The 24708-nt window shown below is 51.1% G+C and overlaps 2 protein-coding genes across 2 annotated transcripts; one reads left to right on the top strand and one right to left on the bottom strand.

The window, feature by feature from the left end:
- The first annotated feature begins 11925 nt into the window (after positions 1–11925).
- On the top strand, positions 11926–20953 carry LOC119109693 (DNA/RNA-binding protein KIN17). The gene is made up of 7 exons (XM_037233421.1): positions 11926–12304; positions 13920–14141; positions 16375–16471; positions 18588–18887; positions 19167–19335; positions 20303–20403; positions 20799–20953. Exons 1-7 carry the CDS (start codon positions 12096–12098, stop codon positions 20868–20870), a joined length of 1170 nt encoding a protein of 389 aa, XP_037089316.1. The 5' UTR covers positions 11926–12095; the 3' UTR covers positions 20871–20953.
- Positions 20954–22591: 1638 nt separating this feature from the next.
- Positions 22592–24573, bottom strand: LOC119109811 (uncharacterized). The gene is made up of 2 exons (XM_037233565.1): positions 23192–24573; positions 22592–22613 (listed from the first exon to the last, which is right to left on the bottom strand). Exons 1-2 carry the CDS (start codon positions 24571–24573, stop codon positions 22592–22594), a joined length of 1404 nt encoding a protein of 467 aa, XP_037089460.1.
- Between the last annotated feature and the right edge of the window lie 135 nt (positions 24574–24708).

The following is a 24708-nucleotide window of genomic DNA, read 5'->3' as shown; positions in this document are numbered from 1 at the left end:
TTCATACCTGAACTTAGGTCAACGAAATTCATTCCTTCAATTGTTTTGCTCACTAAGAAATTATCTCAGATGTATAACTTTGTCTCACACTTAATTGTTGCATTAGACTTAACAATTTCCAAAAAATTGACTTCGCGTAATCGATGGCCTTACTTTGATCTGCCGTAGGTCAGCGACCTTACAATTAAAATCTAAATTCCTTACCCCAAACGATCTGCTATTTAATTGTCTACAAAAATGCAAAATTTGACGCGGCTGCATCATGCCGTTCGAAAACCATTTTGGAACAACTTTGGGGGTCAAGTTGACCCCCACCCAAGCACGCGTTAAAAGGCTGAGGTATGCACGTGAAAACAAGTAGATTGCGAACATGTGATTTTGTTAAACGTCATGTGGGTAACTTTGCATTCCTACAGCGCGGCAAAATAGGGGTTTTCATTCACCAATTTGGGCTGTCTTACCGGGTTTTTTTTGGCGAAACCCTTCACACCCGTCAGAGTACGCCCGCTGCCGCCCGGCACTCAGCACCAACTGATAGAGGAACTCCTTGTTTAACATTTCACGGTGGCGGCACGACGACTTGATGTGCACCCTTTCAAGTGAATTATAAAATGCTGGGAATTGGCCGGGCCATTAAGCTGGTTGGCAATACTATCAGCTGTTCCTTGCATACTTTGAGCATTCGCACGAAGACCATCACGTTGATGGGTGATTACACATTTGGGCCGATTGCAGAGCTCGAAAGGCACCACACTACAAGAACGTTTCGTAATCCCCAAGGTGTTTCTGACGTGAACATCACGATTGTGGCACGCTGCCAAAGCGTGTCGAAGGTACGAGTAGTTTGGAATTCACCTATCGACTCATCTTCCACCGTTGCTGAGGCTAACATCTTTTTTTACAATGCTGACAGTTTTTGCCTCCGGTCTTGTATGGAAGCGATTCAAGAGAGTATTACCTATTTTTTCAATGAGGTACTTCTATCACAATGCAGAGTCCAAAAGGCTTATGTGAGGTTCTCGAATAAGGATGGCCGGGGTAGTCCTGCGACACCACGACTCACCTTGATTAAGATCCCGCAGAAAGTTAACGTCTTCAATCGGCAATAGAAATCTCCTAAGCGGGAGCTAGCGCCAAAACAATCCGCTGTTAACTGGGCGATCTAATCGGCTTCAAGCAGCGACTGAAAAACACACGATCAGGTTTAGCAAGCAGGAGAGTGGCATTGGTAACGGGGAGCACCGTTAGCTGGCCCTGATGCCCGGCATGCTTCAATGTCAGGCTGGCGGTGCTCGGTTTGGCACCGATGACAGATAGCGGACGTGATGCGCCGTCAAGGTCATGGAACAGCAGATTAAGCAGCATCATGTTCTGGCTGCGGGCAAGCGAACAGAACTCGATACGCGCCTGCATAGCGTACCAGACATTTGAAATTTTTTGGGAGAAACACGCACCGCCTTTGTCTTAAGCAGTGTGTAGAATGTCTCGAGTTCTTTGAAGAATGTGCTATCAGTAAGTTTCCTTGACATGTTCGCTATTGTTGAAACTCCCATTGTGTATCTGACAAACCAGCACGTGCGTGTAGTCTGCGCCATAAAATGGTGGGCACACACCTCCCGCGATGAGGCAAGTTCCCACTGACTCAGTAAAATATCAATGTTATAGAGCAGCCGGCCGTGGGGACGTCAGCCTAGTCATCCCCTGATAGCCTGTGTGTCCGGAAGCAGCAAGGGCCAGCCGCATAGGATCAGGAGATAGGGAAGAACAGCTGCCGCGAATTTCATAAGCCTTTGACGTTAGCCATGTGACCTATGTATGGCACACGATAAATCATATATATATATATATATATATATATATATATATATATATATATATATATATGCAAATATACGTGTGTTTGAACCTAAAGATTCATGTACATGCATATAAAATCAGACCACAAAACACGAGCATACAAACAAGGATGGAAGAACTCTCATGGGATAATACTCAGTGCCATTTGGCCTGGAAAAAAAACAGATCACGCACTAGCCGTGCACACATTGGGGCGTACACAACCAACATAACAAATCAAGTACCGTATGCCGATTATGCAATACCCGCATGGTTTTATCAGTGTCATGTTTCATGCCTGTGTGATTTAGTTGCCTCAAAGAGATAGTTGGAAAGCTTGGTGAATTTACTTGCTTGGCACCCGTTTATGCTCACGTATTTTTAAACCTTCCACAACGTTGGGCTTCCTTGTGTCGTGTGCAAATGCTACAATTTCATTGTTTTGCGTGAGCATTTCGCGGGCGGTACATGTACTGCGGTCGCGTTGCATTATTATTGTTGCACACTGAACGCGGCAACCACGCAAGAAACGTGGTTGACTCGTTATCAAGTCCCAGCACCAGCAATGGTTATTAGCAAGCCTTCTCCACTGTATTCCAAATGTTCCTGTGTGAAGGCCAGAACAACATGATCTCGCTGTAATGAGCCTCAGCACGCACTGACGGGCGTGGCCAGGTTGCCGGCTGCGACAGGCTACAAACCGCCGGCACAGCATCACCGGCCCACGCAGGGGCGCGCGCATCCGGAGCACACCACAATACGGTCGAGAGTACACGTACACTGCACTACCTCCCACGAAAATGATAACAATAAAGAAAGTGATATCCCAGTTATAGTAAACTCGGCTTCCAAAGAACCCACTTCGCTTCCACGGTCTCTCTGATCGACAAACGCCGGAGATACCCGCACTCTCCCGACTCTCGGTACGACCACCGTTCGCCAGGGTAGCGATGTCCGATCATCGGCTTCACTGGTCTTATTTTGTCTTAAGACGATCATGGTGAAATCTGGGAGATTGTTTTGATTTTGGAATTTGAATGAACGTTACGGATTACGTTAGGTGGTACATTGCTAAAAAATGAGGGTTGATGTAGGGCCATTTCAGGCAGTGACGTAATCTGACCTTTGAGGAGTTCATGTAAGATGTGTGCTGCGGACCCTGTTACCAAGAAATTCGAAATAAGAATCAGAAACGATTCCTTAAAGCAGCTTCTCCAGTGACAGCGCAGGCTGGTTTTGACTTCGGTCTGACAGTCTTATATGACCTTAGGTCAAATGAATTTGTGGATATTGCCCTCGCTGACCTTGACGTGACCCTGCTTTGATGTGCCGTAGGTCAGCGACCTTGGAAAGTACATCTAAGTTGCTTACTTTAGTTCAAAGTTTAGTTTACCAAGTTCAAAATATTTCATATTTAGTTGCCAACATCTTTGCAAAGATTGACGCGGCTACGCCGCGTCGTTCGAACATTATTTTTGCAAAAACCTTCGGAGGGCTCAAATTTCCATGGCGCTCGAATCGCTTTCGAACTAGGGTGGGAGTGAAGAATTTCATCGCAAAAAGACCGTGCGGGAGTAAAAAAAATCAATTCACAAAAGATGGAACTTATGAGCTCGTAACTGGTGCTTCAACAAACAAAGACATCTATTTCAAGTTCGCATGGACGTAATATAAGGATCCTGACAATTTTTTTCGTTTTTTGACATCTTAGGCCATTAAAGTGAAACAGAATACATCAACACGAGCTCGGGGGGGGGGGAATTGCCCCCCCCCCCCGATGGCTTTTCCCGAATGGTTTCTGAACGGCACGGAGTAGCCGCGCCAAACTTAGCATAGCTGCAGAAAATTGCATAGCGGATCGTTTGACATACTTAGATGTACCTGGTAAGATCGCTGACCTACGACAGGTCAAAGCCAGCCCATGGTTTCAGCGAATGCAATTTCTAGGGAATCGTTCAATCTGCTACAATAACGGAATGTTTCACGAAGACATATATCTCTGAGATGCTTTCTTAGGCACCACAAATATTGAATGAGCAAATTACGTCGACCCAAGGTCAGGTATGAGGGTCAGAGCAAGGTCAAAACCAACCTGATTTATTACTCTAGGGCTTGCTGTATGGGATAGTTTCTGGTGCTCATTTCGAATTTATTGATAGCAGGAACCGCATTATACATCTTCAGTTGACTTCTTAGAGGTCAGAACAGGCCATTGACCTAGGATGATCCGGATCGACATTTTGTTTTAGGGACATACTACCTAGCGTAGTCTTTGTCGCTTATTCAAATGCAAAACTCAGAGCAGTCTTGCATCATTTTGGTCACCATGACCATCAAAGGGTCGAACAAGGTCAATGACCTCAAATGAGCTTGTGGCCTTTTGCTTAGACAGTTGCCTAGGTTCTGGGGGCGCTTTGGAGACAAACCTGGAATTTGACCTTGTTTGACCTTATTTGACCTGAAGGTCATGACCTAGGAAGCTGAAACCTTAACCTAAATGAGTTCACGTATAGGTCAAGACACCCTATAAATCTGATGTCTCTAGCTTTCTTAGTTCCCGAGATCTCAGAGGGGGGGGGGGTCAAATTGACCCCCGAGCGAACGACAGCTAGCCGGCCACCCGGGCGCGTGTTAAAGCATAGCAATTTCGTGACAGTATTATGAGCGCAACAAATCATTAACACCAATAATTTGATGCTGGGCTTTTCAATTTCCTTCCACAGCACTTTTGAAACAAAACAAGGCAAAGGAATTCAATAACAAAATACAATTCAATAACAAAATACAAAAAAAAATACAAAAAACAAAATAACACAAAACAACAGAAAATTCAACAAGCACAAAACACTCAAACAAAAAAATTTGGGCTCCTACACATCAGTCCATCGCCAAGTCAAACACAATAGACATATTTCTGACTTCTGTTAAGATGGGGTCAGGGAAAACAAACATTTTGTCACTGTTTCTTGCAAAATACCAATGCTTATTTCCATGAAAGTAGCCTGTGCCTAACCTAAAGAGGCCTTACAGCATCTCATCCTGTATAACCTGTTTGTATCACAGCAGCAGCTGTTAGTTACGATTCTTGCACAATTCCTATTGCCACTTGCCATGCACTTGACCAGCTCAACTTAACTTAGAGTAGACCATATGACGAACATCATCTCAACTCATCTAACTGTTGACAGCAGCACTTGTGATCAAAACATGATACTTAAAGCTACTTTTTGGCTGGTTTCAACTTGCATTTTTATTCAGTTCAGTTGTGTATGCTTGCTGACAAGAGACAAAGTTGACAACACACAAATCAAAACACTTTAAATCACTTTGAACAACTTATTTTGATTGTCATGGTTAACCCATGTCAAGGGCTATAATGGGTATGCTCCACAAAACAATCTCTATTCACCACAAGTAGCATAACTTTTAGATGACCATGCCAGTATTGTTGCTTGCCTTTTCAGCTGCAGCAAATGTATCCATTTGGGCTTGTTTATTCATATTTAATGGCAAAGCTTGAGATGTTGGCTTCACATTTTAAATGGGATGGTCTGACTATTTGCTACATACTAATATTTAACTCATATTATGATAGCTATGCAGCTTAGAGTATCCCTGTGTTAAAAAAATATAGTGCATGTATACAGTACAGTCATTTGCCGGTCAGCAAACCATGGCAGCTATAGAAAACATCTGGTTAAAGCGGTCATGAAGGACCACTTAAAGAAATTTGGGGCAAATAACCAAGAACATGAAACAAAATAAGCCCATTGCATGCCTTGTGGCATCACAATTTGTCTTATATCAAAGCTCGATGGATTAAAACAGAAAATGGCCAACTCTGGTTACCAGTCATGTGCTAAAGCAGGTAAGGTAAGCAATTACTTGGCCCACAGGAGACGCACCGGCTTCTTCCTGCTCCCCCAAAACAAAAAGTCAGTACCTTTTGCATTGTCTGCTGGCTGACAGAGTCATCCCACTCACCCCCCAAATATAAATATCAGCCATGCCCACCAACCTACGAGATTAAAATGCGAAACATGTAAGAGGTGTGCATGATAAACATCTCTAGGGGGCAAAATTTCGCCATCAGACACCTTTGTATTGGCTGCGTCAGGTCTGTCCCATGGCTCTATATGGCCGCATTAGAATAGCCTTACCAGGCAGCCTGGTGAGTCAGACACTCGACAGGATTAGATTTATCATTATTGAGCACCGCCATGAACCAAGAAAACGGTTAACCGAGGGTTTAAGAGGGCAAAAATGGCGTTAATAATAAGTTCCGTGCTTCAAACTGTATCTTTCATTCCCTGTGAATTGTTCACGCTTGGGTGCATATCGAACACGTTTGGGCGGCTGGCGAATTAATCCAATTGATGTATGAAATACGTACAAGTTTGCAGTTGGAGCATATTGCCGAGGCATTGGTCAAAATTTTAAGCAGCAGATGGCACCTCTAAAGGCAATCGAAAAGGAAGGAAGAATAAAGTGGTATCACACTTGTATGATACCAAGAAGAACAAAAGTAGCTAAATAAATATAAAGACTGGTACTTTTCTCGCAAAATTTTATAACCAGCTGATTTGACTTAAAATATGTGAATACAAGTGCTCAAATAGTGATATTCATCTTGTAAGTTTAATTTAGAGGACATTTCTTGAACTTTTCACTCCTGCATTTCGGGAGTGATGCAATTTAGTGGTCAAGTTTCCTCAGGAAAAAGAAATACGTGGAATAACATTTTCTACCAGGTCTTGCTGGTGTTCGCACCAGGCTCTGCTTTCGTGGTGTGGTGGTGAGACCAAAAAAGTAGGGGATGCGTGAAACCTTGTATTTGGCGCACAGCTGCAGATTGTGATGCATTTTGTAAACAAACCAAACTTAATGCGTGCGAGCGGCTGGGGTCGCTGGGGTTCTTAGGCTTGGAGGTACCTGGCACCCTTGCTCTGTGCATACATAGGCATGATTCAGATGTAGGTGAGGCAGGACATAGCCATTGGTGTCCAGCTTCTGCGGGGCCTCGTTTATGCTTGATGGTTTCAAGTAAGCTCGGCTTTGAATGACATCTGAAAACCTCAGAAATGTAAATCGGGGTTTTCCATGTGCGATTAGACAATGTCAGGCAGGAGTGAACAATTCACATAAAAGATGGGGAAAAGGAGTGAAAAATTCCTCCTCGTAGGGTGCTGCTTTACACCCAAAATCGGCAATTCCAGGACACTGAAAATTTCTCCTCCACCCACCACCTGGGCGTTGTTCCTGAGCACGTGTTGTGTGCGCTTCACAAAATACATCTCTTGCAATGGAATCAACCGAAAATTGTTCCGTCTTGCTTTTTAAGCACATCTCTCGTGTTTGATAACCCCGTAATCCCATGCAATTAAATGAGCACATGCTGAAATCTCTTATATTACCAACAGCTCTTGTAGGGTGTGGCACAATATTCTACTTTTATATAACTGTGGGCAGAGCAAACATTCTCTTTACGAGCAACCACGCGCCCCCAAGTCAGTACTGTTATGCCAGCTTCGACATGTTATGCAAACCAGGATTTCGGTCACGCGAAGATTTGGCTCGACGTCAGCACATCTCAGCGCTGGCTTGATACCTGCCCTCGGCTGACCAAATGGCGGACAAAAGAGGCCAAAATGTACGAGCAAATACAATTCTGTTTGTATTTTGAGGTCCTAAGCTTAACGAAACGAGCAGTGAATGACTGTACTGAATAAACGGTCGGCGCTTCTCACTGTGCAGCACTTTAGCAAACTCTTTGAACCAATAGAGCCCAGAGGCTCTTCCAGAATCTTTTAGAGGCACACAAAAATGTTGAAGTGTCCCTGAAAGGACATTTCAGATCGAAATGGAGTCAAAATTTGCACCAACATATTCAACCTATGTGCGTTTAAGAATGCTCAGCAGTGTGTCATGACCGATTAGTGAGAAAAATCATGTTATGTAGTCTTGAACGTGCACGGTCGCAAGTCCCAGGAACAAAAACCCCTAGGACGGCATTGCAATCTCCATAGGCCCCGCGGCGCAGGTCCTGCGGCAAACTCTAGGCGGTAGCCAACAGGCGGGCAAAAATGACGAGGCTTTCGAAAAGAGTACCTCTGAACACTTAACGGAATCTATTCGCATGTTTAGAAAGCAGTCCCGGTTTATACGCGGAGTGACTTTTAGAGCACCCCGAACTTGTGCTGGACTCTGGTGGTGAAGCTGGAAAAGTAAAGGCACTATCTTTGCTTTTCGTGTTACTCTATCGGTTCAAAGGGTACCCTCAAATTTATGAGCGCGAAATTTCACCACAGCGTAATCTTTGAACGGTGCGACACGATTTTGAAAGACATACGAAAGCATGAGCTCATGACGGATCTTCTCGTGGGCCCAGCGTTAGCCGCCTGGCGTTATCTACAGCGGCCAACGGCGTTCGGTTTCATGGAAGCTGCAACCCTGCTCATGGCTGTTCTTGCTCGTGAGATTGTTATCACACAGGCTCATAACCTGTTTTGTTCTTTGTTTTATCGGTTAATTTTTCGAATAGGTGAGCATTCTCAGACAACCGTGGGTCGATCTTTTAATTTTTGAACTCATTTCGATCCGCTCTTTTGAACACTTAAAAGATTCCTTACCTTTCTCCGGGCCAGCGGCCCGTGTGTTACACGTCAGGGGCACATTATCGTTTCCGGTCAACGACTGAAGGGGCATTCCGTTCCAGCGCAGGGCGTCTACTGGCTGCCATTCTAGCGACCCGGGGACGACATTGGCCCCCTCCTTGACGCGGAAGGCCCTCTGACCTGGGCAGTTGTTCACGGATGGACGCAGGAGCCCTCTTTGACGTAACAGGGTTGCTCATTGTCACAGTTGGTCAAATGGTTAGTACAGAGACTCCAGTTCGACCTGATGAAAGCTTGGGTGAAATGGGGTGGAGGGACCCCCGCTCGGTACTGTGACCTCTGTCTGCCACAGGGTACTTCATTTGTCTTATTACGAATTTTGACAAGAATTCCTCATATCTCCCTTTACTTTGAGAGACTTCGACGCAAGCAAGACACGCCACGCAGATTTATCTTTCGTATTGTCAGTTTCGTTTGTTTCATGCCTTCTTTAAATCTAGCATTTATTTGCCCCTCCCCCCCTCCTCTAGAGCTACCATTATGTTACGCGGGAAAAGTGACTCTTGGCAACCTCCCCATACTGGCAACCATTATTTTACGCTGATTTCTTTTTGCATTCCGCTTTATTTGTGTACTTTTTGTGAATTCTATCACTCGGGTGACATCCCAAAACTGACCACCATTATGTCACGCACATTTCTTTTCGCATTTCGCTTACCGCTGTTTTCTTTAACAATATTTTTTGTTGTCCGCCTCACCAGGGGCGAAGGCCTGTGATTTCTCTGCAATTTAAGTACAATCATCCGACGGATTCTTCACGGTATCACAAACGGAAATCACGATATTTCCAACGCCCATTTTATAGAAAAGCAACAAGCCCCATAACTGGCTTTATGACTTGGTGAAGCTGTTGTGTAGTTTACGGAGGTAGATACTCGCACGTGACGTTAATTACCTCCCGTATTGATCCTGTAATCGGAGCTATGCGACGCGCTCAGCTGCTCAAACTATATAGCATCGCCCGCCTATTGTTCTGGCAGGAAGGACGGCCACCGCGGCACCCCAATAGTCCAGAGACAGTGACTACTGACTACACTCATTCATAATCCAACGCACAAAAGAAGCGCTCCTTGACACGCAATAGTCTTTTAACAAAGGCCATATTTGCTTGGATTGATCATGCATGCCACATTTAATTGGTGTCTGTTGGATCGCTTGCCCACCATTGATTCGCGGGCAATTATCATTGAGGTAATTCCTCGTCAGTAACTGGCTTACTGGGAGTGGCGGCAAATGGTAGCGAAAATATTGCCTCACCGATGATATATGGGCTTTTACGTAAAAAAATGCTCTCTCCATAACATGTTGGGCGGCAAACACCCCTTTACAGGAATTTCGCAACTAGCGTTCACACATCTCATAACATTTACATATATAACATAACATTACATAACATAGCATCATAATATCATCTCATTCGTAACGTCTCAAGCGTGCTTGTTTACCGGTCATATTTAAGAGGCCCATAGTGTGGTCACTGCGCAAAGTCGGCAGGCTATGCGGGACCATCCGAGCCCCTCAATTATAAGCGGAACGGTGCGGCCACACACCCCGTATGCATCGGCATGTGTCTCCCGTTAACAGCAGTCACCTGGTGCAAGGTCCACCGTGGCGTCACCATGACAGCGTAACTCCCACCGTCTATCGCCACTTAATTAAGCCGAAATCACTCGTGGGGGTGCCGAAATTTTTTCATCGGCTCGGAATACCTCAGCGCTACCCGTAAGAAGCCGTTACATATGTGACGTGCAGGCTCTCTCAGTCGCTAGCCGCGAGGCGTCATTGGGTAAAGCATCTGTGATGCATTTAGCCCGTCGTGAGAAAAAAAAAACGTTCGATTGAACTCGTGGAAAACTTCAGGCCGCTCAAAGTTCAAAAATCCTGTACAGATTCTCTTTTCAACTTACACTGAATACAACACAAGGTTATATCAGATAACAATAGAACAGCGCTGGCGATCTCAAAGAGCCGCCGAAAGGTCGGCAATTCTTAAGCCGGAGTGGCATTCTGTAGAGGCACAGGCGCCGTGCGCCCAGCCTTCAGTGCACATCAGACCGTGCGCCCAGCCGTCAGTGCGCACCAAGCCGATAGGGTCTCCACATGAATGTCGAACGAATCCCCCGAATATCCAACGAGCCTCTCTCCCTCCGACGGGAAGGCGTATTTAAAGGGCCACCCCCTATTGGTCGTTCTGGCGTGCACGTCCGGAGCGAGCGCGTCACAACACGGAACCGCCAAACGCAACGACATTACAAACGTATTTGCGCATTGCGAAGAATAGCATGTGGCCCACGGCGGATAGATACGGCGCGTGCCACATCTGATCCTAACCTTTTGAATCCCCCCCTTCCCCCCAGGATTAAAGATTACGGCACACACCGTCACCGCCGGGATAACCGTACTCGCACATTGAACAAACAGCATGTGGCCCACGGCGGATAGGTGCGCCGCGCCACAGAGAAACTCTGGCATTCGGGGTCTCGCCCTGTCCCTATTCAGTGAATTCTTCCCTTGCTGACTCGGGGTCTGTAACCGATACCCCACCTCCTATTAGGCACTTTGAGAGCCCTGAATGACACAGATGCCCCCTATTGTCGCGAGGGGCCCGACCAGCGCAAATCACGTGCCCCGGCTGTGATCCTTTTCGGGAAATGGCCTCCAGTGCTCAGATCGACACGGAGCCGACTTTTGGGTGTCGATGGTCTCTGACCCAAGAAGAGACCCGCGTTGTCCTTGGGGATCTCAGTCGATACGAAAAGCACTCTGACTGGCATGTGAGGTCACGACTCTACGGACCGGGATTCTTGATGTGACCTAAAGTCAGTCTTCCCGACCTCCGGGCCCCTCAACATTCCAACTGGCTCTTGATCGTCGGTTTCGAAGGGCCTTTCGGGCCCCTCTTTGAGCCCCTCAAACACTACCTCTGGCCGACGTGGGGCCCCTCGCCAGCACAGGACCCCTGCTGGGAACTGTGTGTCCCTGACCAACACAGGGACAATTTCTGGACTCAGGGCCCCTACGAATCGAACACACAGGTCCGGCCTTTTCCATGCTTAGAAAATGGCACAAGCACAGGCACAGACGAGCACCGACAGGAACAGAGGCACAGACAAACACCCACACGGAGCAGGCTGTCCGGTACTCATGATGTCTGACTAGGGGTTCTCATCAAATCGTCGGGGCAATGGGCACAAAGATGAATGCGGTGCAGTCTAATGATTGATTTTACTACGCTAGGGGACGAAAATATCACGAGCAGCCAGCTTTTGCTTAACCTGCCCTCCAGTAATCGTAAGCACAATGACGGTAACATAAGGAGCCACTGTTTACGCAGCGAGCTGATACTTTTCGCCGCATCCGCGCCATATCCACGGTTCTTCCGTTAGATAGCCTTGGCATCGCTTGACCACTGCAGGCACCACGAAACAAACTATAACGTGCTGCTGCCCGTGGGGCCTGTCTCAGTTTGGGATTGGATAATCCCAGGGCCCTAGACGTGGAATATTCTGGATTTTGCAGTTTGGACGTGCATTTCACCACTGGTGTTACGTTTGAGTGTGCACGTAGGCTATCTAGTGACAAACTATGGGGAAGGCTGAAAAGGGCACTCCGAAATGGATTGCGAACAAGGCTAAAGCAAAAGGACTTCAAAAACTTAGATGGTATTGTCAGATGTGCCAAAAACAGTGCAGGGATGAGAATGGCTTCAAGTGTCATACCAGCTCCGAATCACACCAGAGGCAGCTTCTGCTGTTTGCGGAGAATCCTGATCAATATTTGGATTCATTCTCTCAGTAAGTTAGCCATTAACATTTGTCATGGAGGGCCTATTGCCCAAAATCGACACGCCTACATTCTGGAAACCTCTTAAAAAAGCATGGCTTGTTTGTTATACCTGCTCTGTGGTGCTCACCATGTGATTTGTCTTGGCCAAAGTATTGAAGGGTAATTATTAACTTAGCAGTTTATCCTGTGCTGGTTATTGCATGCAGCTGTTTGTTCACGGAACATTTAAAGTGGATCACATAAGTTAGCCTGACCTTACCAAACCTAACCTAGCCATACCTGCCCCACTGGTCCCAACTCCTGTCCGCACCAGTGTGCCTGCATCTATGCATAATTCCCTTGCTCCATGGCATGTGAGACTTCCATCAGAGACCACCTCACATAAATATACAGACAAATTTATATTCCTCATCAATCGCTAGGTGTCAGTCATCAGTGTTATCACTCAGTAAATTGTATTGTAACTGCAGAGTCATTTCTTGCAACCAAACAATCACCATTAATTCCATATCACCTTGTTCCAGCTATGTTGCAGCAGACACTTCTTTGAGAATATAAAACTTATTTGAGTATAAAAATATAAAACAGTATGGCTCATTTGTTGAGGACATAACTGGGGTAAGGGCTTCAGTTTATTTTGACAGTTTTAAGCCTGTAAGGCTTCTATAACATAAAATGAGCCCAGAGACACAAAACAGAGTGTTCAGAAAATCTGAATAAAAAACAACACTTGCAGAGACAAGACACAGTCTGCCCCCAGAGAGCCTCCTTGGGTGAAAGTGAACACCATGCCACGATTTAGTAACTTTATGTACAAAACTCTGACTGTGCTACTGCCCGACAGCGTCATTCGTGCCAACACTCAGAAAAAAATGTTTAAAATGGATCTGCAGACCTCCAGAGATAATATAGTTCTGTGACCTGACATGAGCTGGGGCAATTGTTTTGCTAAACATGCATAATGACAGTTGATCGTCAGTCATCAGATCAACATCAGTTGATCAGCTGAAACAAATGGGAAGAACAAAAAGAGAGTGAAGAGAACAGCAACAAACTAAAAAAGGCCATGAGCTCAACAAATTTCACAGCACTGCCAATTAACTTTTTCAAACTAATGCCCACAGCCATATCTGTCTTACCTGCACTTATAGTTGACACATGTATCATTACTTTCACTTCCCCATTAAAGAGGTTATATGGTGTTATCAAACATTTTCATGCAATAACTAACCATGCAACTCATCAGCCACAATCTAATAGCATGCCAAAATTGACTTTTGTGCAAATTGTGGTAGTAGGGCATCAAATGTGAAAAGCTGCATTGCACATTGGCACAGGAAATGCCCAGTGGGAAATATGGCTCAGATGGATCCAGTTCATCTTGTAATATGTTCAGCCCACTGTTTGTTGATTGTGATGTCGTGGTTACGATTTTCCTTTGATGGACTGGTTAATCTCGTGCTAGTTGAGGCTGCTCCCCACCGGAGAATGGGACGCTGTCGTCCTCTGATGTCCGGACCGCGTGTGCCGTCCAGCGGAGGGGCGCGTCGCGGCGGTGAAGTGGGCGCCGGCGGCGGCTCGCTCAGCGCCGGGTGCCTCTCTCACGGCGCGCCGCCCCTGCAGGGAGTTCGAGGAGGGCTACCTGGAGCTGCTGCGGCGCCGGTTCGGCACCAAGCGCGTGCACGCGAACAACGTGTACCAGGAGTACATCGCGCACAAGGAGCACCTGCACATGAACGCCACCCAGTGGGAGACGCTGACCGACTTTGTCAAGTACCTGGGCCGCGACGGCAAGTGTACCGTCGACGAGACCGAGAAGGGATGGTTCGTCACGTACATCGACAGGTGAGGCCCGCTGGCGGCGCGGAAGGAAGGCGGACGGAGGTGGCTGCCACCCGCCGGCGGCCGGGCGCCCGGCAGGCATGCCAGCCGGGGCGTGACGCCTCCGGGGCGGATCGCGGGGAGCGGCGGGAAAGGCCGGTACCGGTCTGGACGTCAGCCCGTGTGTCCTGGATGGGGGGCCTGACAGGTCTGAGTCGCGGCGGGAGCTAGAGAGAGGCTCGGCCGCCATTGCTGGGATAACTGAAGCTGCGATATGCTGTCTTTCGTAGGTGGCATGGGGGCGGGGGGAATTCAACAGTCATAGCTAGGTGGCGCCAGTGAGGCCTGAATAGCTGAGTTTGGCTGAGACATGCTGCTGCCGGTGATGCATAGTTACAAACAGCTGACAAAGACAACCCATTGGTGGGTTCTTGGCTGGTTTTGGTCGCAACGTTGCGTTGCTCATGAACTGGCATGCCTCGAATGGTTTGGTGTGTCATGTGTACTGAGTAATGTGTTCATTAATTCTTGCATGGTTGTATTTGCTGCAATGCTTGCACCACGTGCAATAGGTGACTGTCCGCAAAACAGTCCGCCAGTCAGTGCTTGTTTTTGTGGTATAAACCGACATGAGAGGTGTGGGGTTTCATTGACTTCATGCTTTTGTTATTACTTATTTTACTTGACAAAGGTAAACACCAGACACCAGGTGCTCATCATCCATGTCATATGAAAACAAGTTTTCGAAATCAGTTGTGATGACGGGTTTTGCGTGGCAGCGTCATGTCAGTGAAGCCTACGTCACATTAAGAGGATCAACACGCGCTCGCGTGGCCGGTTGAATGCAGCGCATTTAACACCGATGGAGGCGGGGTCAGTTTGACCCCCTATATCTAAAAAGCTAAGAGAGGTTATGCTAGGGAGATGGGAGAGAGAGAGAGAGGGAGGGGAGATATGCTAGATTCAGGCATGGCCCTATGGGATCTCATTTGTGTCAAATTTTTAGGTCCCTGGGTTCTGATCTTCGGGTAAAGTCAAACAAAATCAAATTCGAGCTCGGTACCCGACGTGCTGTTAGACCTCATACAACCAGCTTTTACTTTGGTGTGTTTTCTGAGCAGGAGGTCACTTCAGCTCATATCAGGCCAGTGACGTTATTTGACATTGAGAAGTTCAAGCCTGCGAGGCCTTTTGAGTTTTTTTTAGACATTTATATTTAAAATCAGTGTCAAGAACTACAGAAGGCGGCATACTCCTGAATGCAAAAGGTTGGTCAAGGTCATCCAGGATCTAGGTCAGTGTAACGTAGTGTGGGGGGGGGGGGGGGGGGGGGAGAGGAGGCGCTTAGTTTCATCGCTGTGTCCGGGTCCTATTCCCTGTCGGGGCTGTGACCTATGGACGTTGGTATGACCACTGCATCTCTTGACGCTCCATGAGAGGTTGTGTGACGGCAACGCGCTCGGGTTTCAGGTTGATTATACAGCACCCTTTCGAATCTGGATTTAGATTAAGGCAATGGGATGTTTTTATACGCATATTTTTGGCAAAATCACGCAGGCTGCAGGCGGTTACAGTTTCTGAGAATTCTGAACTTAAAGCAAGCTGTTCGGACTGTCTTACAGGAGAAGTTTCGGGTACCAGTGATCGGCAAAGTCGTCGGTGATTAGACAAAAAGAGACCAAGCAAAGTAATGATAACCCAATACAAATACAGTGATAGCGCCCTGGTGTGTTTCGTTACGGAGTCGTTTGCTTGCGTTCCTTCTGCGGTCTGTAGTAGCTTTTCCTTCTTTCCCTTGCGACTAATTTTCTTCGCATTTCGACGATGCTACGGCGACGTATGGGCAGCCATGCACCCAGGATGGTTGGTGCCAATAGGCGGCGCCTATGGCTGTGTAGTGGAAAGCAGACGTGGATCGGGATAAGCTGGTGTCAGTGCATCAACTGAATTGCGCCATTTCTGTTTTGTGCTATGTTGATCTGGAAGGGTTCTCGACGTCCCAAACAGGGAAGGTCACCACTGCTTCCCATAAACAGTTATGTCATGTGTATTGATAGAACGTATGGGTACAGTATTTAATTCGTTTCCTAAACACAAGTGACTAGCACACGGTTAACGGGAAAGCAGCAGGCAGAACAGAAATTAATTTGCCAGCCCATTATTCTCACGAACATTCATCATGAACCAATGCTGTTCAGCGTGTGGCTTGTGCACTATGTGGCCGAGCCGAGATTTGACGTGGCCTCCGGCCTTCTAGGGATCCGGAGACGCTGGCTCGACAAGAGGCGCTGCTCAAGAAGGAGAAGATGGACAAGGATGACCAGGAGCGCATGATGGAGTTCATTGAACGCCAGGTCAGGTCCTTACGTATGCATACGCGCGCACACACACATGAGGCGTGCGTATAATGCGCATACACACCGTATATATATATATATATATATATATATATATATATATATATATATATATATATATATATATATGCAAAGACGCGACTTGGAGCAGGCGGGCTAATGATAATGTGAATCGCAGCAGTTGGGAGTTCCCGTAGTGTGCCAACTGTCACACGCGAAATGAAACGGTGTTCGCGCCTTCGCCATGAAAGTAAAGGACTAAGGAATTGGCAGCTTCACTGTGCTTTAAATGGCATAATGAAATGGTGCATTACTGGGCCTGCTGGGCAGCTACATCATTTCATGATCTGTCCCTGCTCAGGCCGAGAACGGCCGGGATTAATTCAAAAATTCGAATCGCAATGGATGGCACCGTGGCGTGCGGTCACAGACCACACAACAAACTTAAGTTGCAGTATGTACTAAGGTCACAGGTCAAGACCAAATTCTTAAAATGCTTTCCCATGGGATGTCTGACAGCCCCCATAGCGTATTCCATTAAGAAGCGTGTTTTATGGTGCGAAATTATTGCGCCCTGGTCAAACATACTACGTAGGCAGGTATCCAGTGTTACGCGCGCCGTACCAGGCCTAGAGCGAAGGTCGCGTGCCGTGCAAATGAGAGCTGAAACCTTGGTCTAATTGTCTATTTTGATCTATTTATTTCCGTCATATTTGAACCATCTAAACACAAATTGGGAGAGCTTTCCACAAATAGGGGTATCAGTCACGTGAGCAAGAGATATCGCTTGTTCATAAACCGTCAAAGGTCAAGGTCAAATCGATGTCCTCGGTGGTGGATGAGCGGCTGGATCGATTTTCGCGTTATTTTCGACGGTTCAGTCCTGCCGACGGCGCAGCTTGATGCCACTGAACCCCGCCGGCAGTCACGTGGGCGTTGGTTTGCGCGTGAAGCTGATAAACGGTTTCCGCCGTCCCGTCACCGCGCCACAGCGGCAGACGTGCGCCCCGCCGCCCGTCACGTGGGCGTTGGTTTGCGTGTGAAACTGATAAACGGTTTCCGCCGTCCCGTCACCGCGCCACAGCGGCAGACCTGCGCCCCGCCGCCCGTCACGTGGGCGTTGGTTTGCGCGCGAAACTGATAAACGGTTTCCGCCGTCCCGTCACCGCGCCACAGCGGCGGACCTGCGCCCCGCCGCCCGTCACGTGGGCGTTGGTTTGCGCGCGAAACTGATAAACGGTTTCCGCCGTCCCGTCACCGCGCCACAGCGGCGGACCTGAGCCCCGCCGCCCGCCGACTGTCGACCGCCGGCCCGGGCCCACATGGACACGGCAAACGTGGGCCGCGATGTATTTCAAGCCATAGCTCGCTCATTGTTACAGATAATTGCTTGCAATTTGGTGAAAGCATCCTTTATAGTCTTGTCTAGGGCCTGTTCTTTCATGTTTCCAAAATTTTGAGTCGTTGGTCCACAAATGTCGATTGAACTTTTTATCAATGTTTTTAGCATTTAATATACCAACATTTAAATGTGCAAGAGTGAAACAGCGCAACAATTGTAAATATGATTGGTAAAATGATTGTGGCACATTTGCAGTGTACAGATATAAAATATGTTCTTTTTGCCGGCTTCTACGTCCATTTGTCTACGGCCATGCCTTTTTGGTCAAAAATCGGCAAGCGTGACGTCCTCTGACATCACTCACGCTTGATCTATTATGATTTCATAGTTGTTACTATGACACTAGGCGTATAACTCACTTTGGCGCAAAGCGTATAACTCATCATTTGACAGCTAATACAATTGAGCAGCGATATCTGAAGGCGCTGTTGAATTATAGTGAGTATTGGACAGGGGCGGATTTAATCCCCGCCCCCGCCCACTCCCAGTCAGTGCCGGGTTAAACGACCCTCAGGCAATGATTGAATACCATGGACAATCAGCCGCAGAGAAGCATCGGCATTATCCCATGTTCGACGCGTTCGAAGGTACTGTTCCTGTCACGGCTCGTCTATCGCCTTGGCGCGCCTCACGCTCGCCGCAGCATCAGCCGGAGTGGTGAAGGCTGGCTGCTGGGCGACGCCGGGTGTCACGTCACGTGTCCGTCGGCAGGTGGAGAAAGCCCGCGAGCAGGGTGGCGAGGCGGCCACCGCCGAGTACACCGAGCTGCAGCGGCCCGACGACGAGCGGCCCATACGGCTGGGCCTGGCGCTGCCGGCGGCGCGCAAGGCTGAGCTGCGGCCGCCGCGGCCCGGCGCCAACCTACTGGCGCGCGAGGGGCCGACGCGGCCGAGCGCCTCCGCCGCCGCCTCCGCCTCCGGCAAGAGGAAGATGAGCGCGCTCGACGAGATCAAGGCGTTCGAGGAGCAGAAGAAGGAGAAGATGAACAGGAAGGACTACTGGCTGACAGAAGTGGGTGTACTGGACGTTACTTGTTTGTGGATGGTCTGGACATGCCGTGTTCAATGACTGGTGTTCGGATATGGTGCTGTCTACCCCGTTCGCGTACTCTGGCGGCGTTCGTGTGATTCCGACCTCCGTGTGTCATCCATACTCATCATGTCACCAAGCAGTGCCTCGGGGCCTCTTGTGTCGCCGTACCGGGGTCACACCAGGTCACCAGCTACTGCTCCTGGTTTCCACCGGCTGTCGGAGCCACCACGTCACCAGGCGGTGTCCGCGCTGCCGCAGGGCGTCGTGGTGAAGGTGGTGACCAAGGACCTGGGCGACAAGTTCTACAAGCAGAAGGGCCACATCACCGAGGTGCAGGACCGCTACCGGGCCGTGCTGCGCCTGCTGGACGGCGGCCACAAGCTGAAGCTGGACCAGGCGCACCTGGAGACAGTCGTGCCGGCCGTGGGTGAGGCCCGGGGCGCACGGCTGGGGGCGCGGGAGCGGGACTGAGAGTGGGAACGGGGGCGGGAGTGGGACGGGGACTAGGACTGGGACTGGGACTCGGGTCAAGTGCTGAACACCGGGTCAGTTGCAGTGGAGCGGAGGCGGGAGCCGAATGCGAACAGGAGCGGAAAACAGTAGTTGAAAACATGAATGGGAGCCGGAGACGGGTTCAGAGTGGGCCAGGACGGGAAGATGACGCGAGACAAGATCGAGCTGGACACGGGACTGGATGAAACACCAGAGTTGTGTGGGAGCGGAACACCGAGGGCGAGGAACCAGCCTGAAGGGGCTTGGTTGGTGAACACACTAGGCGAAAAACAGAGAAACGCATTGGTGCGACATTAAACAGAATCAAATACTATAGGATACTCAGGTTGTGGTCATTCAGCCCGGTTTGCGTGGACGACACGCTTGGGTCCCGTGTGGAATAATCTGACATGTTGGGGAAGAAAGTTATGTCCACGTGACCCATACCGATTGCCACAGGCTCCGTGCTGTGACGCAGATAGCATCTGTATTGTTTTCCCCTCATTGATGTATTCAGTGTCAGTTATCTGTCCGCATATGACGTGCGTGCATGCATTTAGGCCAGCAGTATGGTGTTTCACGCGTTGGCGTCTGTAAGCGACGCCTTATCTGCCGATGCCAATTAGCCCTTGGTCCCAATGCCACATACAGGAGTACGATGTGCTTGGAGAATGTTACGGTTCGGCATCTGCTTCGGTCAGGCCACGGACGTGGCGTGCACCGTTCTGCACGGCCGGCGTCCTGAGAAACCCTCGCTTTGCTAGATTCGCCGCGCTCATCTCCCTGCGCGCTGTGCCCTGTCAGAAGTGTACGTGTTCTGACGACGTCGCCAGCGGGGCGGCGCCCGTCAGCCGGCGGCCGGGATATCCTGGCCCGCGCGTGACGTCATACCGTGCTGGCAGGACGGAAGGTGAAGATCGTGAACGGCGCGTACCGGGGCGCCACGGCCACGCTGGACGCTATACAGGAGAAGAAGTTCTGCGCGTCGCTGACGATAGCCGAGGTGAGGGTGCGGAACGGTCCGGTGCCAGCGCCGCTGCACGTAGTGCTCGCTGGCTCACAGGCGTCCTCGCAGACTTGTGGCGAGACGGTGACATCAGAGACACATTGTGCTGTTTCGATGGGTTTGTGAAGAAAACATGTTACGGTGGACCTTTTCTGCTAGCGTTGTTCGCTTCTGTAAATGGGCGCAGTAAGGTTTCTTCTCCCTCGTGTGCCACTCCATTGACAGAGCAAATGACGCGTTACGTTCTCGGAGCGTCCTAATCAGTGTTGGTCCCCCGCACCAATACTAGGGCGTTCCTGTCGTGGCGTCCGTGTGGAGTGCGTGCTCTCGCCCCAGTCGGAGCCCCCCCCCCCCCCCTCGGCCTGTCCTCTGACTCTCGACTCCCGCTCCAGGGGCCGCTCAAGGGCCGTCGGCTCAGCCAGGTGGCGTACGAGGATTTCAGCAAGCTGCACGTGGCCTCGTGACGCGTCGGCCGCGTGTCGCCGGGCCGCTGGCGGCTGACTGTGATACGGGCCGCGGGTGCCAACCCGCGACCTGATTGGGCCACCACCTGTTGGCGCCGAGCCCGGGACGGTGCGCTGCTCAGGCCGCCGGACTGTGCTGCCACCTATCGGCGCCGAGCCCGGGACGGCGCGCGGCTCAGGCCGCCGGACTGTGCTGCCACCTATCGGCGCCGAGCCCGGGACGGTGCGCTGCTCAGGCCGCCGGACTGTGCTGCCACCTGTTGGCGCCGAGCCCGGGACGGTGCGCGGCTCAGGCCGCCGGACTGTGCTGCCACCTATCGGCGCCGAGCCCGGGACGGTGCGCGGCTCAGGCCGCCGGACTGTGCTGCCACCTATCGGCGCCGAGCCCGGGACGGTGCGCGGCTCAGGCCGCCGGACTGTGCTGCCACCTGTTGGCGCCGAGCCCGGGACGGTGCGCTGCTCAGGCCGCCGGACTGTGCTGCCACCTGTCGGCGCAAGGCTGTGCAGAGGCCCGTCGGCGCGTGACGTGGGCAGTTTTTGGCGCGGGACCGCGCCGCCTCTGGGCGCACAGTCCGGGGCGGCCGGCGGGTCCGGTCCCCAGATGCGCTCGGTCGATGTTTGGACCGTGGCGGGCGAACTGGGGGAGTAGTGTCATGTTGACCTGGCAGTGAAGGCCCTTGTGCGAGAACTGGTGGCGGTGGTCACCTCTAATGGCTGAACGTGTGTCTCGCGCAAGGGCGCCGCAATTGTTGCTCTGTGGACGGACGTGCCTGGCGCTGCACGTCGCGTGTGGGGCGGTGGAGGCGCGCCTCCGCTTGTATTGATCTGTCTCCGGCAGTAGTACCCGTGTGTTGTGTGCCTGAACATAATGCTTGCCGGCCTCATGAACTTAGCTTCCGGAGTTGAGCCGGCCGGTAATGTTAAAGATGGGCGGTTCCAAACGTGCGGGTGCGTGCAACGCATGGTTTCTCCACATTGCTGTCAGGAAGAACTGTGGGGGAACCATTAAACTGCTTTGAGAACTTTTGTTCCCTTCGAAACACCATGTAGTTCATCCAAGAATCCACTAGGTTTCGTTAGCGGTGATTCATTGCATTCCAACTCGTCGTTTATTTGGCAGGCCGAGTATTTTACCATGACTTGTGTAATCCTATGTGGCGGCAGGCACCAACCTGAGCAGTTCAAATGTATCGCGTGTGAGACGTCGAATGCATTGTCGCTAACCGTTTGTGGTAACGGTGTTTATAGCTTTGGCGCCGAATTATGCCGTGCCTCATAATTCGGCAACATCGTTTGTGATCTAGCGCAGAATGCTCGGAACGCTTCGGAAAGAAATTCTTACAGACGTGCAGCTCTCACGTAGCATGCGATTGTCGCGAACGTCGCTCACGGAAGACAGATCAAGAAGTTGGAGTCTGACTGCATGTGGTCGGCAATACGACATTTGTATGTTCATCAGCGCTTGGTGCAACTAATCGGGCACTAAACCGCTTAAGTGAATCGACGGTCTGGGGCCGAATGGCAGGCTTGCCTGGGCGTAGCAGCTCGACCAGGGCCGCCGCACGGGCATGCCCGCCATCAAGATGGTCAGTGACGCATATCACCGCAGCGTTGTAGGGAACTGGTGAGACGCTGGCGTGAGGTTCGAGGGTTCTGTGGTTCGGACCGAGAACTGAGTTAGCATCTTGTAGCAAATTCCATCATCGATAAGCGAGAAACAGCTAAAACTTGCTCCGCAAGCCGCTCCGCAGGACCGAGGGGTCTCGGAGTCGCCGCTTGGCGGATTAGTCATGTCCCCAAAGCCAGATGACCTGGATGTCTGAGGCCGTTCCACCCAGAACTACAGCTCTATGGTTGTGGACGTCTGGGGGGGGGGGGGGGGGGGAGTTACAACCACTTTCAACATGAGCTATGAAATCTGACGCTGTTTGGAACTCTTGGAAATTGATTTCCCACGGTCAGATAAATTTTATGTGCAGTACTAACTGCCTGTATAAGAACATCTAAGCGCTAAAAATTAAGCCGCCTTGTCTTCGATGGCATTTATTTTTTCAGCGTGCCTTACCTTCCAAAAACTGCTTAACTGTGCCGCTCACTCACCATCCAAACGCCCGCCTTGTTTCACCAGCCGTTTATTGACTAAGCACACGCCCTAACACGGTTTCACAGCTTACATTGGATTCCACGCCAAAGAGCGGAGGTGGGCCCCACACGGAGGGGGGCGGGGGAGGGCGCGGCGGCCCTCGCCGGCGGTCCCGCGGCGCGCGGCCCGACCGCGCCGCTACTTCCTCGGTCGGGCGGCCGTCAGGCAGGCCACGTACTGGTTCTTGTAGATGAGCGGGCTCTCGTGCTCGTTGAGGAAGTTCTGGGCGGGCCGCGTGCTGCGGTAGGGGTTCTTCATCGGCGGCAGCAGCACGTCCACCTTCTGCTCCTGCTGGATACGCGCCACGTCCTGCGGGCACTCGAGCATGGTGTAGGCGGTCAGCACGAGCGGCACGCCGTCCGGCACCAGGTGCGGCAGCGTCTCGCGCCACGAGTCGCGCCGCTCGTGGCCCGTCGTGCGGTACAGGCCGGCGTTGAAGGCGCAGATGGCGTGCGGCGGTCGGAACTGCGGGCTGCGGCAGTACGTGTGGTAGTACGTGCTCGGCTGGAACTCGCACGTGAAGCTCTTGCCGGCGGCGCGGCACGGCAGGCAGGTGAAGTCCTCTTCGGTGACACCCGGCCGACTGCCCGGCACCTCCAGCTCGGGCCCCACGAACACCACGTGCAGCCGCCGCAGACGCGGCAGCACGTTCAGCAGGAACACGTCCCACTTGGTGATGCTGTCGCACTCGGCGGCGAACTCAGCGCCCACCACATGCACGGTGAGCTCGGTGCGCTGGCTGATGTGGGCTTCCTCTGCCACTGGGATGTTCTGCAGCGCGTACAGTAGCGTCAGCGGGTAGGAGGCGTTCTCGGAGAGCGTGGCCAGCTCGATGCCGCCCATGCCGTACGCCTTGACGGGGCCGAGCATGCTAACTACGAGGAACTCGCGGATGTTGGGTGGCAGCGGTTCGTAGGTGGTCAGCATGGTGTCCGGCAGCGGCGGATCACACACGCCGTTCTCGTTCTGGTAGCAGTGGATGTCGACGAGCAGACGCAAGTCCTTACAGAACTTGGCGTGGTTCTTGCGCAGGTGTTCCTCGCAGCAGTAGCTGACCGAGTGGCACTGGTGGCAGGTGTGCAGCTTCTCGGGGGTCGTCTCGCGGCAGGTGTCGCAGACGCGTGGGTACAGGAACATCTCCTTCTCACACGCCTCCATCGGGCGTCCCAGCATCTCCTCGCAGACGGTCATGTGCTTGAAGCGGACCTTCTTCCACTCCTCGTGGCTGGTGACGTTATACGCCTCCCGGTACAGATGGTCGGTGCCCAGTTTGCGCATGCGCTTGGTGACGACCTTGCAAAGGGCGCGGTGCAGTGGCCAGTGGGCGCGCTGGTGTTCAGCTGAGCAGTAAGCCACCAGCCGGCAGCTGCCGCACGACTTCAGTCGACACTGCTTACTGTGCAGCCGCTTGCAGACGAAGCACGCGTGCGCTAAGAAGACGGGCCGCGCCGGCAACATGTCGTAGCCCTGCTGCAGCAGCGAGGCGTACCGCTTGCCCTCGTCGTCGGGACGGAACGGCGCGCCGTCCGCCGAGCCGGTGTGCTCCGGCGTGCTGGGCATGCTGTCCGGCTCGCTCTGCCCGGCTGGAGAGTCGGCCTGCCGGCCAGCGGCCAGCGGGACCTCTGACGCCGGCGGCTCGGCCGCGCTCCGTCCGGACGTCGCAGTCGCCACCGACCCGGGGATGAGCTCTCCGGT

This window comes from Pollicipes pollicipes, unplaced genomic scaffold, assembly GCF_011947565.3.
Source record: "Pollicipes pollicipes isolate AB1234 unplaced genomic scaffold, Ppol_2.1 Scaffold_7231;HRSCAF=8579_pilon_pilon_pilon, whole genome shotgun sequence".
In the NCBI taxonomy this organism is placed as follows: Eukaryota; Metazoa; Arthropoda; class Thecostraca; order Pollicipedomorpha; family Pollicipedidae; genus Pollicipes; species Pollicipes pollicipes.
This window is presented reverse-complemented; position numbering and strand designations above follow the sequence as displayed.

Coding starts and splice junctions, on each gene's coding strand:
- LOC119109693 (XM_037233421.1), top strand. CDS start 12,096: ATGGGGAAGGCTGAAAAGGGCACTCCGAAATGGATTGCGAACAAGGCT. Junction 12,305..13,919: donor TATTTGGATTCATTCTCTCA/GTAAGTTAGCCA, acceptor CCGCCCCTGCAG/GGAGTTCGAGGAGGGCTACC. Junction 18,888..19,166: donor AGGACTACTGGCTGACAGAA/GTGGGTGTACTG, acceptor GCGCTGCCGCAG/GGCGTCGTGGTGAAGGTGGT.
- LOC119109811 (XM_037233565.1), bottom strand. CDS start 24,573: ATGCCCAGCACGCCGGAGCACACCGGCTCGGCGGACGGCGCGCCGTTC. Junction 22,614..23,191: donor CCGCTCATCTACAAGAACCA/GTACGTGGCCTG, acceptor GGTCCTGCGGAG/CGGCTTGCGGAGCAAGTTTT.